General features: G+C 39.8%; 1 protein-coding gene across 2 annotated transcripts; it reads left to right on the top strand.

Annotated features, from left to right (window-relative positions):
• Positions 1–1639: 1639 nt before the first annotated feature.
• git2b (G protein-coupled receptor kinase interacting ArfGAP 2b) lies at positions 1640–16123 on the top strand. Of its 2 annotated transcripts, XM_073478037.1 has the most exons (20): positions 1671–1809; positions 2378–2511; positions 2661–2773; positions 4515–4620; positions 5355–5441; positions 5538–5668; positions 7209–7303; positions 7401–7446; positions 7726–7777; positions 7862–7934; positions 8041–8138; positions 8257–8368; positions 8893–9044; positions 9153–9305; positions 11330–11539; positions 11691–11780; positions 12427–12509; positions 13640–13795; positions 15366–15429; positions 15710–16003. In XM_073478037.1, exons 1-20 carry the CDS (start codon positions 1758–1760, stop codon positions 15917–15919), a joined length of 2217 nt encoding a protein of 738 aa, XP_073334138.1. In that variant the 5' UTR covers positions 1671–1757; the 3' UTR covers positions 15920–16003. The 2 variants fall into 2 exon arrangements, with proteins under 2 accessions (XP_073334139.1, XP_073334138.1); XM_073478038.1 differs by lacking the exon at positions 11691–11780 and having other exon boundaries at positions 1640–1809; positions 15710–16123.
• Positions 16124–16355: the final 232 nt, after the last annotated feature.

The raw sequence follows: 16355 nt of genomic DNA on the forward strand, positions 1-16355 counted from the left end.
AATCTGGAATGTTTTGTTGTTTCATACAAAGTTTCTCAGTCACAGTGTCAGTTAAATCTTCTTCAGAGCCTGATTATTTTTTGCCCCCGCCACATATGATAATCACAGTTAATGAGCTCCAGGTTAAATTAATCAAGGCCCCATTCAATTAATTGTCACAATTACAGAAAGAGATGAGAATAACAGGACAGTGCAACACATGCATTCGCATACAACCACCCCACATCACCATTAACATAACATTCAACTGTTGTTATGCCTATCTTATTACATATATCATTTTATTTCAGTTATCTATCTATCTATCTATCTATCTATCTATCTATCTATCTATCTATCTATCTATCTATCTATTGTATTGATAAGTTGGTTATATCAATACATCAATCAATCAATCAAACTTTATTTATATAGCAACTTTCAAACAACAAGTTATTTAAAAACATTGTATAAAAACAGGTTTAGAGACTAATGAACACCAATAGCAATACAATGAATAGTTAGAATAATGAAAGATAAAGAATAAAAGATAAAAACAAGCAATACAAATGAGAAAAATAAAATAAAGCCCCCTTCCGGGATAAAAACAGATATGATAATAAAGATAATAATATAATAGGATAATAGGATTAGGACCCCCCTTCATATGTGTCACAGTGGATTGGTTCACTACACTAAACCGCGTCTCCGCCAACCCAGTCGCCAGAATAAATATTGGCAAAGTACATTTCTGCAAATCCAGAGAAAAGTTACAAAAGTACGTTTCTTTAGGGTCAAATTTCTTTTCCTCACTTGTCGCAACGCTGTGCTTATACGCTGGTTAGGTTTAGACACAGAATACCTGTTGTTGTCACCACAAATACAGCTGAGATGTAATTAAAAATTCATCCAACCCTGTTAAAAAGTATAACAATGAAATGAATCTGTTCATTAAAAATCGGTGGAATAAATAGGCAATAATCAATCAAAAAAACTTCTCTCGCAATCGAAAACTTCTTTCAGAGTGAAATACTGACAGAATCCAAGAAACCAAACTGAAAACATGACATGAACACAGACAAGTCATTTGACTCATCATGTCACAAGTCTTTAACTTCCAAGTCCAACTCAAGTCTCAAGTCATGTATTTTCTGCTGAGTCGAGCTGCAAGTCATCAAAACAGCGACTTGAGTCGACTCACAGTCCAGTCTCTGGTAGAAAATGAATGAATTTTCATTTTTGGGTGAACTTATCCTTTAACTATAGTTTCCAGGAGTCAGAACTATGGAACAATAGAAGTTTAATGTTGCATAATGTGGAAATATTCAAGGAAATTTGTCTACCAGACTTGTACTCAAGATATGCTGGTAAAAGTGAACTTTGTGACATATTTAATAAATAAGCAACACCAGATTTGAACCTTTTTAAGCTAAAGATTTAATGCCAGATGTGATGGGCTGCAGGCATTGCACCTACCACATACGCCCTTATTAGTGGAGATTTGCAAAGTCGCATAGGATAGGCATCGAGGGAAACAAGGAAGGAAGCGGACAAGGAGGCACGGAGGAGGCACGTAGGAGGCTGTGTGAATGATGGAATGGGACACTGCTTTGTTCAACAGTAGGGGAGGGCAGACCAGCACAGAGTTGCTTTGCCTGCTAGAAGCGTTAAATACAATCTGTTAGGGCGGACTACCCTGCTTTACCCCTGTCTAGCTGTCTTCTAACGTATCTTTAAAATATCTGTCTCTCCTGGACTCGGAGGATTTCTGTCGAGGGATGTCAAAGCGAGTACGAAGCAGGGAGGTCTGCGCTGATTGCAGTGCTCCGGGTAATGATGTCAAACAAGCTAGCTTTAGCTGCCTAGCTAACCAGCTAGCCCTTACTACAACTCAGTTAGCTAACCTAGTTAACGTTACTAAACGCTTATGACTGATAATACATTAGCCAGTTGGCTATTTGTAATGATTGTGAATGTTTTTTTTTCTTTTGTGGAAGCATTTGTGAAAATATGAAGTGTGTGTGTTTTGTCTGTGTTATTATTATCACATTAACTTGTCTGATTCTGAAACTCTTGAAGCTCGTCTGCGATGATGGTTCAAGTCAAATGTTAACGTCGGGTTAGCTTCATCACACGAATTAGCTCAATCAGCCAGTTTGTGAGGACTTATTGAAACAAGTAACGTTAGCTAATGTTGTGGCAAAACAGACCCACACCCTGGTTGGATTTGTGAAGGGAGCTACTACCCTGGTGGTGTTATTTGTTGCTGCCAGTTAGCGAGCAGCATCGTCTGAATCGACTAATAAACGTGAAAGCTTCAGTTTAAGGTGAAGCTGACGTTGTTAGTCGTCTAACACTGGGCTGGGTTTGGTTGACTAACATTTGCATCTCACTCCAGAGCCACGCTGGGCCTCTGTTAACAGGGGTGTGTTGATCTGCGATGAGTGCTGCAGCATCCATCGAGGTTTGGGGCGACACAGCTCTCAAGTCCGACATCTGACTCATTCTTCATGGCCATCCTCCCAGTTACAGGTGAGGAGACTGGGACATGTTCACACAAAACATCCACATGCAAATGCAGTAGAATTTATTGTGATAGATGATGCAGAGGTTGCACAATCAAACACACCAGGTGATTGGAGGAGAGCGTTATAAATAATGTAAATGTCTTTATATTTTAGATGGTCCAGACACTGTATGGCAATGGAGCTAACTCCATATGGGAGCACAGCCTGCTGGACCCTTCCTCCTCAGTGAGTGGGAAGCGCAAAGCCAACCCCCAGGACAGAGTTCAGTAAGTGCTTTTAAGGATCTTCATGTGTCAGTGCTGATTGTGGTATGCTTGTTTGCACTTTTGATGTAAAGCTCTACTGGCTAAATTGATTTTCAGAGTTAAGGTCAGTGAACATGCATAATCGGGCCTCGGCACCACGAGCATGACTCATGACCAGTCAGTCTCAAGTAACTTTAAGAAGTGAAGTGACCTGATCATGCAGATGGGGAAATACGAAACAAAATGAATTGCAATTCCAGGAAAGAAGTCTCGGTTGCAGTGACAAAATATACAACAATGAAAGTGAAGACAGATCACAAACGGCTGAGTCACAAACTATCAAAACATTCAAAACATCTACAGCCAGATGTCCTTTTTTTAAAGCTATTTAGAATCAATGTAAATGCATCCAGGGAGCAGCGTACTTAAATGCCCTTTTTCCAAATTCAGTATGGACTTCAAGAACAGTTAGTAGTGCAAAGACACTAACTTCCTGTACTTTTTTTAATAACGTTGTTCTGTAGGTAGGATAGAAGCAGACCAAGAATAGCCTTATAAACAAGAATAAGCCAATGGCAGTATCTCAGTCACATTAGCTATATGACAATGATTTGACAGTTTTATTGATTAACTTGCTGGGAAAGGAACTTTTAAAGGGTTTATGCAGCATTTCCATTTGAAGGCTTTTTTAAACAAACACTGTTCACTGTAACTCATAACAAAAAACAAAATGAGAGATGTGATGTGATGTAGTCACCCATATCCAATGCCAGGTATAAACACTGTGTCCGCCTGGTGTCTGGCTGGTGGAGTAAAGATAAACACATGTAAACACAGCCATGCTGAGTCCGACCCTCACGCTCGGAGCAAACGCATTCACTCACCAGGCGACAGGCAGAAAGAGACAGACCAAACAGGAATGAGCTGTTCTCGATGCCTTATTAAAGTTTCATGCTATCTTATTGGGCATTTCTGCATTTTGAATCAGAGGAACCAGGACTGCATTGTGTTCCGGTAGAATAGTTCCAGGTGCCCTCTCCAAGGGTTGTTCTTTGTGATGGTTCAGGAACTATTGGGGCGTAATTTGCAGAGCTGGATGTCGCTGAACGGTCAAACTGACCCTGCAGCTGCTTCAACTTCCTTTATTCACAAAACTAGGAAGTATTCTTGTATTGACAGAAGGATGGAGCTTCCTTGTTGTTCCACTAATGTTAAAAATGGCCAGCTTTGTTGTTTGCTTCCCCAATAGTGTACTGTACTGTACTCTATGTGTCAGAGATCATCAGAGATGAAGTTGGTCGTATGACAGTGAGGAAGGATAGATATACAGTACTTAAAATTCGGATGTGAATGTCTTCCTAGAATTTGTAACCCTAATGCAAGTATGGCTGCAAGTAATGATTATTTTCATTAATGATTAATCTGCAAATTATTTTCACAATAAAAGTCCAAAATTTCCTAAAATTGCTCATCATAATATCTCACACACCAAAGTGACGTCTTCAATTTCCTTCTTTTGTCCAAAATGCAAAGACTCTTCATTAACTGCCATAAATGACAAAGAAAAAGCAAATGTTTGACATCATGGGGAGCTTCTTAATTATTTTCTCTATTTAAGGGACAGCAAGATATTTGATGAATCTGCAGATCTAGTGTCTGATTTCAGTGTTAGACATCAGTAGAAAGTTTTGAACGCTGTTTGTCTGTGATTGTGGTTGTGATTTTCCTGGTTTTAATTGTGAGCATCTTCTGTTGTCACCAGTCCCAACAAGACAGAGTTCATCAAGGCCAAATATCAGATGCTGGCGTACGTCCATAGGATGCCATGTCGGGAGGATGACAGTGTAACCGCAAAAGACCTCAGCAAGGTGAGAAATGGCTCTGTTTGTTTTTTTTGTTTTGTTGTTTTGTGGTAACTTCCCTCCATTCTTCATTTGCCAATATTTCACAGATGCAAAAATAAGCCAAAATTGTCCCATGCTAAGACACTCGTTGGAGCGAAACCAATGTCGGTGTTTTAAAATAAATAAACACCATATTTTGACCATTTTTGGTTTTTAACTTTAATTTTAGACCACTAAGGACAGAAATGGTTCGGCCTATTTATAGATTGATATTTAGCATTCAGTGCAGCTGCGACACACTGCCACTCACATTTTCTTGTACTGGTTGCACTATGACTATGACTATCAAATAGTATAGGCTGTCCGATCTCAACTCTGGCAACAGCCACCTTTATTTCACACTCTTCCTTGATTTGCGCTCAGAAACATAAATAAGATTATTTGCATATTAATATTTATAATTTCAATAAATAGTCCATAGTATTTGTGATTTGGAGAGAGAAAAGTGCCTGTAGGTGATTGCACAGCATACATAAAAGTCATTTTTGTTTGTCTTTAATTCACCCGTTAACTTATTTTGTTGTATCTGTGCACAGTTTTAAGGTGATGCTGTATCCTTTGCTTGTAGTAGCAGCAGAATAATGCAGCACTGTCAATCAGTTTGGGGCAGGCGCATCTTGTGAAGCCAGCACTGCATACACTGTGTGTATGTAGTCCACAATCAAATTAAAACAAACTACTTTTCGCTCTCTTTTCAGCAACTCCATTCCAGTGTTCGGACCGGAAACCTGGAGACCTGCCTAAGACTCTTATCTCTGGGAGCACAGGCCAACTTCTTCCATCCAGTAAGAGTAGTGCAATAAGCAAAGAACCACAACATTTAGTGCGGTTTAAGTTGGAATAATTCTAGTGCTTTGTCACTGTGTTGTTTTGCACAACAGGAGAAAGGAAACACGCCACTACACATAGCAGCAAAAGCAGGACAGATGTTACAAGCAGAGCTGTTGGCAGTTTATGGAGCTGATCCCGGGGCTCTGGACTCAAGTGGAAAGACCCCCATTGATTATGCAAGGTAAAGCAGGGCCTGTGTTTTAAATTTATTCTATCTTTATATTTGTTCTGCAAAAGGATGTTTTCTCAGATGAGTAAGTGTGTGCCAACACTTTTATAATGGTACTAACACGATCCCTAACGATTTTAGAGATGCCACAGTATGGAATGTATTGTTTTGAAGCTTTAGCTTTCATTTGCTAAAAAAGAGACAAAACCCACAATAAACTAAGTCAAAGGTGTGTCTGACTTATATAATTTTCTTTTATTCAAATGTTCTATAGATGTCGCAACAATACCGTTGTGTGATTCTTTAGGAGCGATAATCATGTCGTGAATATAACCTCAATATTCTGAAATCTCCTCAAAAGAACTGGATAAATAGGACTGGGCAACAAAATCAAATGTCATGATAAATTTGATCAAATACTTCGATTGATATTGTGACAATAGTGTGACAATTATCAATAATGTGGCTATGATGGCTAAGTGCTAAAGGAAGATTAGACAAAGTGGAACATTCTGGTAAATTACTGCAATGCAGCCATTAAAACCAGGAAAAGACAACACTTATGCCATATGAAGACATAACGATATCCAAATCTAAGACAATACATATCTCATAATACAAAAATAATATAATATCGATATATTGCCCAACCCTACATTGACATCATCTGTTGCCCACGATTTCGGCTAAGCTCTGTCGTATAATCTCACATTGTTGGCTATATAGAAAACATAGCAAACTGCTAACAGTTTTGACTGCTCTTGCAGTTCACAAAACCTGTAGTGTGCCTGCAAGCATCACCTTAACAGACACAGCCCAGCTCACTGGTGGCACAGGAAATGATACACATCCTCTGGAGAGCACAGAAACAAACTGTAGGTGTATGAAATGTGTACTATTTCTATATTGAGGTGTGAATGAGGAGATGTTGCAGATTATAACTGAAAAGTAAAGTTAAAGGAGGTTAACGGAAACAAGCAGATAAAACCTGGGACAGTCTCCAGTTAAAATGGCTGAAATATTGAGCATGCCTCACACAACAATGAACGTTGTGACACTGACCCACTGGCATTAAGTCAGTTTGACTAATTCAATAAGGGTATGACTAAGTGAGGCAGGAGAGGAAGGAAAAACTGTGTAGCTCAGTGTGCTAGCTGCTGACTCAGCTGGACTAGTTCATCATAAGTGGAAGGAAAATCTAGAAATAAGAAAATGGACGATGTCTGCATTTCACAGTAATGTGAGCTAAGGAATCATTGCCTTGTTTGTCTTAAGATAATTATATTTGATGGTGTTTCTGGCATAACAGAGATTTGGTTGTATCTAAGCATGAATAGCTAACACCCACAGAGCTTCTACTTTAGTTCTGTGCTCATTACTTTGACACTGAGTCACCAAACCAACATTGTGTTGAGAAATGTATTGTTATTGTGAACTTTACAAGCACACAGCTGTTCCATAGATACAGTTAAAGGCCCACCTGAGGCATTCTTTAGCTTTAGTACAGAGCCATATTTCTGAAACATGACCTTTATATTCCTAATCTGTGCAGACAAGCGGGGCATCAGGAGCTGGCAGAGAGGCTAGTGGAGATACAGTATGAACTCACTGACCGGTTAACATTTTACCTTTGCGGTAGGAGACCAGGTAAGTAGGCACATCAAGCGGAGCTGCTGCATGGCATTTGAGAGCCCTCATGCTTTTTCTATGGTAGTTGCACTCTCTCATGTCCTTGTTGTTGCAGATCACAGAAACGGGCAACACTTCATCATCCCACAGATGGCAGACAGGTAAAAGCTATGTTTTAAGTCACTGTCGGGATTTTGTTTTTGATTTTTTTATTTATAGTTACAAACATTGAGGTCTTGTGATGCACAGGAAAATAAAGCTTCAGCTCTGTATACAGGCAGCATGATAGACGGTCACAAAATAATCACAGTCTTATTTTTCCTATGCTGCGTTCTTTTGATGGATAAGAAATAAGTAAGTATGCCTTAGTTCTGCCGTCGAGTGTGTCTTTGTTTCATTTCGTCAGCAGTCAAATAATCATTTGAATTTTCCATCCAAAGCAGCCTGGATTTGTCAGAGTTTGCGAAAGCGGCAAAGAAGAAGCTCCAGTCGGTGAGATTTTTTGATGATCCTAAGGTCCACAATCTCTTCTCTTATTCCACTGCTAACCAAAAATTCTGCTTTATTTTGTTCCAGTTAAGTAACCATCAGTTTGAAGAACTTGCCATGGATGTTTATGATGAAGTTGACAGAAGAGAAACAGATGCCGGTGAGATTCTTAAGAATTGTAAAAATATACAGTGCATATAGTGCGGGTTATGCCTGTATTTTCTATCTTATGTGTTATATATATCTTATGTTGTGCTTTTTTTCAGTGTGGTTGGCCACTCAAAACCACAGCACACTTGTAACAGACACCACAGTTGTGCCTTTTCTGCCGGTCAATCCAGAGTACTCATCTACCAGAAACCAGGCAAGTGATATCACCAGTGTCACCCCCTGTTTAAACTTTCATTTGTTGTTGGAATACTGGATTTAACAGTGCTCCCATATTTTGTCCTCTTCGTGTTTTGATGCATTTGTTTTCTCAGGGTCGGCAAAAATTGGCAAGGTTTAGTGCCCACGAATTTGCCACCTTGGTCATCGATATTCTAACTGATGCTAAACGACGACAGTGGGGTAACTCCTGCGAAAGTCCCAAAGGTATAATATCTCTTTCACACCTTGAATTTTCTTGCTAATGTACTTTTGTTTGGGGTTTTGTTTTGGTTTGGTAATACTGCAGTAAAAGTGATCCTCAGCATAGACACAGGAGATGATGAAAAACAGATGAAGCAGTGGAGAAAGCTTAAATTGGTTGTTGCAAACAAGATGCAGAAAGTCAACATTGAACTTTGCATTTAAATGTGAGCCATGTGGGCTCAGCTGTATAAAGGCCACAATTAGAATGCGGACCATATTTTACTGCTGTTGGTGCAGAAACACAGGCTCAAATAATAAAACCCCCTTTATTGTGTAAATTATAACAAACCACATCACAGCCTGTTTCCTTCCTTGTGCGCCCTAATGGAAGATTGCTAAGGCTAATGAAGAGGAGCGAGTCCTGACTTTTGGATTCACTAAACACAGAATGAAATGTGTTCCTCTGCTATTTGAATCATACAGCCACCTGTAGCCAACATGGCTTGTTTGATCTCTAATGCTTTGATCTGGTGGTCTGCCTTCAGACAACGTGGAGCTCATCCTTCAGGGAATAGACAGTCGCCATAACAGTGAGAGCCAGGACAATGACCAGCCAGATTACGACAGTGTGGCATCAGATGAAGATCCAGTGCAGGAGGCCAGCTGTGGGGATAGCTGCAATGATCGAAGGACCAAGGTTAATGTTTGTTTTTTTTTCGAACCTTTACTTTCAAGATATTTAAATACATCTTAGTTTGATTTTCAAACGGATAGAATGAATCCTAAATAACATGTTCTGCCGCAGAGCTCCGAGTCATCCGACCTCTCCGACGGACCAATCACAGTGCAGGAATTCATGGAGGTGAAGAGCGCCCTCACTGCATCAGAAGCCAAAATACAACAGCTCCTTAAAGTCAACTGCCACCTCAGTGAAGAGCTGCGAATGATGCAAAGCAAGGTTGGTAAATTCACATGTAATGCCAGTTTTTAGGAAATATTTTGATCAAAGTCGGTATTTCCACATAATTTGATTTCTATCAATTTAATTAGAAGTTGGCACACATTAATATTTCAAGATCTGTAATTAACAGTCACTTTATACTGGATTTATGCCACTTAAGTCCTCTTTGGTACTTGCTATGTTGGTCGCATTTCTTTGCTCTTGACTCTAAAAAACAGGTAGTGCTAAAATTTTAAAATTGTGTGTGCAAGACTTGATCCTTCTCCATGTTACCAGAGACATTTAGTAATTTGATTTCATACAGGAACATAAGTAATTTATGGTAAGGGTGATTCTTGTTCCCTTTAATTTAACATTATACTATGTATGAATTATACAGTGCATGAATTTGCAGGGAAGATCAGATTTTGACGTATAAATGGATGAAAATACCGGAGAAGGTCATAACTCCATACTTGTTGATTTCAGTTGAAATTCTTCACTGCTAGTGCAACGGAGAAAATGGCTGCTATGTTTCTGGATGTGGTAAAATTCCTGTGGTAATAATTAACAATCACCAGACTTCCTCTGCTATGCTGAAACAGCTAAAACGGATCGGATGTTGGAGTTGCTTGCGGTCTAAAAGAGAGTGGGGATTCACAGATGTTAGAGAACCGAGTACTAATCAACAAATGTTAAACAAAGAGGATGTTGTAAGCCATCATTATTTGAAGAACCATTAATTAGCCACCACCCGTTATCAAGTTAAGTTATCAACTCTGCACTCAACATTACAAAGATTTCAGTAAATCAGATCACTGACACCTCCAGGTGGCATGTAGCAAGCATTAGCAACACAAAACTGATCTATATATTAATAGAGCCAGACATATCAGTTCCTCATTTCTCAGTAGTACAAAAAAGTTCCTCTTAGGCCAAGTGGTATTTAAACCTGCATGTTCTCTCTGCCACCACTCACACTTTAGTGACACTATCAGTTTATACTATTAATCTGTCTTGGATGAATTTACAAGTGGCTTTTTTGATATCTGTTAGCTGTATCTATTTGCCTGTCCTTAGTTGCTGAAATTGTTGCCAGATGAATCATCTTATGGACAGTCCAAATTTGCATGCTTAGAAAATATGTTGTGTATAACGAACACAAGGCGGCTTGTCACCCACGCTACCATTTTGGGAAATGTCAGCATTTTCTTTCTCATATGCTTTAAAGTTCTCCACAGCCCACTTCTTTTCTCTCTTCAATTGGCTGAGAGACAGTGTTAAAACAACATACTGCCTCCTCCTGCTGGTTTATTCACTCCTCAACCATACTGCAGTTATTTCCCGTCAAAAGTGGCCATTCCAGTTATCCAGTTATTTACCTTTCATGCATCAACCAATACCTCAGTTGCTGACGCAGTGAAACTAATAAGCTAATTAGCATCTAAAATCTCTTTTTTTTAACATTAATGCTTTATCGATTGTCACTGCCAGACACATTACCTAAAGCAGTGATTGCAAAAGTGTGGGTTGCAACCCCTAGTGGGCTGTGAAGGTACTGCAAGTTGGCCGCAAAAGGTCATTTACAAAAAATAAATCATCATTTATCTGACTTGTTTTTATGATGTTACGATGTGTTGAAGTCTGTTTCTCCAATTGTGGAGATTAAGGTCAATTGGTGGTGTTCCAGGAAACACAGTTGCTGAAAAAGTCATGAATCCCTTTGTTCTCTTCAGTTTGTGAGTGTTGTTAATGTAAATAAGGGTAACCACTAGTGCAGCAGTTTCTCAAGAGGTCTTATTTCAGGAGTTGTTATCAACATGCAGTGTCAGCATTTAATTTGTCAAAGAAACAAGCCTTTTTGTTGTGAGAAAAACTTTTTGAAGAGAAACCAAAAACAAAAGAGGAACATAGATAGAGGAATTGCTTTTCTCCTAGAGGCTTAGCTGTTTTCTACTCTATTATTGATGTCTGGCCATTCTTTTGTAAGGAGATCATCCCCACAGCTACAGTCCAATTGAAAGATGTTTTGTTCTTTCCAGCTGAACTCCCTGCAGACTGAAAACACAACACTGCGATGGCAGACCCCTGGCGGGCAACAACACCTCCAGGGGCCCTTAGGTCGACACCCACCCCGCGGAGGTCGCGCCATGTCCATGTACGAGACAGGCTCAAGTCCCAGGCAGTACCCCCACAGAGTTGAATCAGCACGGCAAGAGGATGGGGTCGTTTTACAGCCCTTCCCAACCAATGTAAGCACAGAGGCACCGCTGATCCTGCTGGATCATCCTCACAAGACAGAATAATGATGCCTGGCTTGGGGCTGGTGTTGGTTTTTCATTCATTAATTCATTCAATGCATCTCATTACGAGTATGCTCAACTTGGTTTGACCCCTTTTTAGATTGGGAGGGGTCCTTTGGGGACGGCTGCTTCCTCCCTCCCTACCTTCCCCTCTTCCCTGTCCTGGTCGTGGGATGAGAGATCTCGAAGGGTTAAGTACTGAAGTTCCCCTCGGTTCACAGGCAGACTTCCGGGGATGGTGAAAACTGTCCCCCCCCCATGCTTGACCCCACAGTCTTCTCTCTCCTGACCTGTGTCTTTTAAACTGCTTTATTTTTATCAGTATCGCCTGCCTGCCTGCCTGCATGCACCACAGTGCCTCTGCTTCAGTTCAGCTAACTGAACAACTCCAGCTTTTTGTCCACAGGAAACTTTTAACCAGAGCTGCTTCAGCTCAAGTCAACACCAGAGGTGATGATGAAATGTTGTACCAGAGAAAGCTGCTCAAATGATCACAGTTCAATACCCAGAAAAAATGGATACAATGGCTCATCATAATGTGCTTATTAGTCCTAGCTGCTGATAAGTGCACCCACAGTTCAGGATTTCTTCGCATCTACTAATCGCATCCACTGCAGTATGCATTGTGTCATGCAGCAATGACCTGGTGTTATATTTCCTGTTTTTCTCTCTTCATCTGCTTTACAACCAAATGTCATAATACTATTGTGAACTTGATTTCAGAACTGCATGATTCTGATTTTTCATGTGCCCACAGTTGCTTCTTAAATGTTTGTGCTAATCATATACAGCAGATACTGTATTTAATTGATTTTAACTCACTGATGTCTCTATAGGGCTGTAGTCTGGAAGGACAGGGTATTATGCTGGAGAATGATTACGACACCACGCCGAACCACTCTGAACTGGAGGAGACTGGGTAAGAAAAATTTAACTTCCTACTCAAATGGCACGGACTGTGAAACTAAGTCATTGTTAAACAAAACTTAAATTCTAAGAACAGTTTTCTTTGCGAAGGTTTGTAACATATATATCTTTTTTTTAATATATAGAACACAAAAAATCCTGCGTTTCTTTGGTAAAACCAGCTAAATGGGCTCTTTAAATTAATACAACGTTAGCTACTGTTGCTCGTTATTAGCGGAGAGAGGCACGGAAGGTCTCATTTTTTCACATCACTTTACAATCTGCTCACATATGGCTAATAAAAAAGTGATTAATACATGTAAATTACCACAAATTGTTACATAGAGCCCCTTTGAAAGGGTTTTTGTTATGCACCAACTCTTAAAACCGATTATATTAAGTTACGAGTTGCATGCAGTATTTACTGAAGTAAATTTAAGGAGAAGCAAAGAGATGGAGTCAGAAATGTCTGGAGAAAACTTTGAAGTTAAGTAAATGGGAAGGTTTTTCTTCTTGTTTCTGGTGCTAGAGCTGGTGATGTCATTGTAGCATAAGCTTACAAAGTTAAAGGTCGCACAAAGGGAGAGGAGAGGGCTAGACTAATATTGGTTTTGACAGATGTTTGGAAAGAGTCCCTGATTGGAACAGTCTGGCTGTACAGGACTGAGTTACCATGTTCGTACTTGCACCTATCTGACGTAAGCTGACAGGGAGAGCATGTAGCCCCGCACACATCATCAACCTGTGGTTGTTCTTTTCCATTTGTATACATGTGCTTTTTACGTCAACATCTATCAAACAATTTTAGTGCTATTTTTGGTATTTTTCAGAAGGGTTTGGTTTAGATTGAACCTAACAGGCACTGAATTGTGATGTTGAGCCTTAAACTCTGCTGCATTGTTGTAAGTTCAAATTAGAAGCCAGACTGCATTTGTTTTACCACAAGGAATCATATTTCTCTTCACTCACAGTCACAAGTATACATGGACCATATTTAAAATGGAACTTCACTTGTTATGGACTGGAACAACACCTGCATTTTTTTCAAAAATTCTGTTTATCAGTTAATATAAAGTATATAAACCCTTGTCTTCGTGAGTTGCAGTGCAGAAAAGCAATGAGACGTTTTCTTTTCATTTGTAGCAGTCCTGTTCCAGCTTCGGATGCAGTGGAGCCGGGGGAGGAGGGGGAGGAAGATGCCACCCTGCCATGCACAGAGGACGTCATCTGTAAGACAGAGCAGATCACCAAAAACATACAGGAGCTTCTGAGAGCTGCCCAGGAGACCAAACATGAAAGGTAGTTTATGATTCATAGATCATTAATACATAATATTATAATTTTAAAAAGTGTAAAATTAGTCAACTTCAGATATGTTAAAAAGTGGTTGATAATTCAGTCCTTATCATTATTTGATGTGCTGTAAACCACAGTTTGCTGACTGTCAGCTGTATATTTCAACCACATCTCTATTTCTGTCATCCTTTTGAAGAGGGTAAATGCTGTTTCATCCTGTCTCAGCTGCTTCTAGGTCAGTTGTTTTCAGTAGTTGTCCTCAGGCGCGAGGACCCTGCTGGTTTTCATTTATAGCCAGCCAGCCAGTCACTGATTTACCTGAGATGCAAGGCAATTGCAGTGATAGTAGCCAGCAGCACTCTGGTCCACTGATTCTGAGCCTCTGTCCTTAGAAACTGTGCATCTGCTGAGGTTAGGCCTTCACTCTTTACATGCAGCTGACAGGAAACAAACACTGCATGATCATGTATTCCCCTGTGACCTCCCTAATCCACAGAGAGTTAGTTTAGTCAATGAGGTTTCCTATGTTTACCATATATTAATTTCCTGTTGTTGTTATTTTGAATTTTCTGTTTTTTACCGTGATGTGAGATATTAACCCTTCCAGTGTTTCTCCAGTTGAAACATTTTGAAATTAAATGTCTTCACAGTATTCACAATAGTGAAAGGCTAATTTTGCAAAATCATGACTTTACTTACTTTAAATTTTGTGAGAAATATTCTAGCTGACATGGCTTGGAATGTTTGTTCTCGTCCATATTAAACTTTAGTCAGTACTTCTGTCCAAGCTATTACTGGTCTATAACAGGCTTTCACAGCTTGATTATTGGCTTCCCTTTGTTTGGATATTGGTCTCAGTTTTTGGTTTCAGTTTGCGTTTCAGTCATGATGGTGATGTGTTTATCTTTTCATCAGGTGTCACTGAAATTAACACTCTTTATTTTGAAGCCTCAACAGCGACGCTGTCAGCTAACCCAGGGTTTTGCTGTTTTGTGACACATTTCATTGTAGCTTGTTATCTCTTATGGAGAGGTGTACCACTGCCATGCATAAGTTTATCTATAATCATCACAGTAGGCATTTTACTGCTTTACTTAGACATGCTGAAGTTGTCAACAGCAGTAATATTTGTAGACAGGTTTGTATTCTTTACCAGGCGAGCCGGACCAGTTCACAACATGAGGCATCATGCATGAGCTACTTTGTGTGTATAATTTGAGAAGAGTGTGCTATTGAGCAGGGGCAGGTGTGGCTCAGGAGGTAGAGCGGTCGTACACCAATCGGAGGTTGGTTTGATCCCCAGCCTCCTGACCCTCTATGAACCCCAAATTGCTCCTGGTGTTTCTTTTTTTGGTGTTAGAGTGTGTATGAATGATTATTACTCGTGATTAGCAGGTGGCACCTTGCACTAATTTGACATCACTTCGGTCAAATGTGGTTGTTTTTAAAAATGCTACATAACTGAACTTGATTTGGTTGATATTTGAATGAAATGTGCAGGTTGCTCCCTTTCAGCGTCATTATAAGGAATGTTTTGTGATGTGATTCAGCATCTTGTGTCCATCTCCCTCAGCTTCCTGCCTTGTTCAGAAAAGATCTGCATGGCTGTGAAAGAGATGGCCGCCCTGTTTCCCAAGGTAAGATGACTCCAACCAACAGCTCGGTGTCCCTCCCCCGAGCAATTAAGGGATTTGTTGTTTGTTTGAAAGCAGCCAGAGGCAATCTTAACTGACTTGTTTATATTGGGTAGACCCTGTTCATTGCATTACTTGGTTTTATGTTTACCATTTATTAGATTGCTCTGTTTTATGTTTACTCTCACACACACAGCCTACTGACCACAATGAAGGTTTATTTATGGACGTTGTCATGTCGGTCCCTTATCGAGTCTCCATCACCCCTCCTCTCCCCTCACAGAGGCCGTCCTCGGAGACAGTGCGAGGGTCTCTGTGTCTGCTCACTTCGAGCGCCAGCCGGCTCCACGGAGAGTGCCAGAAGGCAGCAGAACACAACCCCTGCCCATCGGACATCCAGCTGGTCACTCAGCAGGTCATCCAGTGCGCCTATGACATTGCCAAAGCTGCCAAGCAACTTGTCACTGTGACAACCAAAGAAAACAACAACTAACTAAAACCCAAAGACATTCCTGATACACTCAAAATACAGTTTATCAATGATGTTGCTAATTTCAACTTAATCAGTGTTAACACCTTTTTTTAAAAAAAAAAAAAAAATTGTTTTCCCGTATTAATAAGTGTAAGTATCCGCATACATTCCTTGAGGTGAGAAAAAAAGAAGCACCATGCAAAATAACATATAAATCAAAACATTTATTTATTTTGTTGTTTTTGTATCATGGTAATACGGAGTAAACCAACACCTTTAAAGATGTAGGACAGAATCTCCTACTATTCTTTACCTCACAAAAAGAGAGAACAATTAAAAGGTGCCATATGTAAGAATGTTAGCCTTAAACATGAAAACAACAATTAATAACAGACTGTGAAGAAAGTTTTTATTTATGTTTTGTATTGCAGAGATATCTATAGATGGCATGCTAACC

Source organism: Pagrus major, chromosome 12 (assembly GCF_040436345.1).
Source record: "Pagrus major chromosome 12, Pma_NU_1.0".
Classification (NCBI taxonomy): Eukaryota; Metazoa; Chordata; class Actinopteri; order Spariformes; family Sparidae; genus Pagrus; species Pagrus major.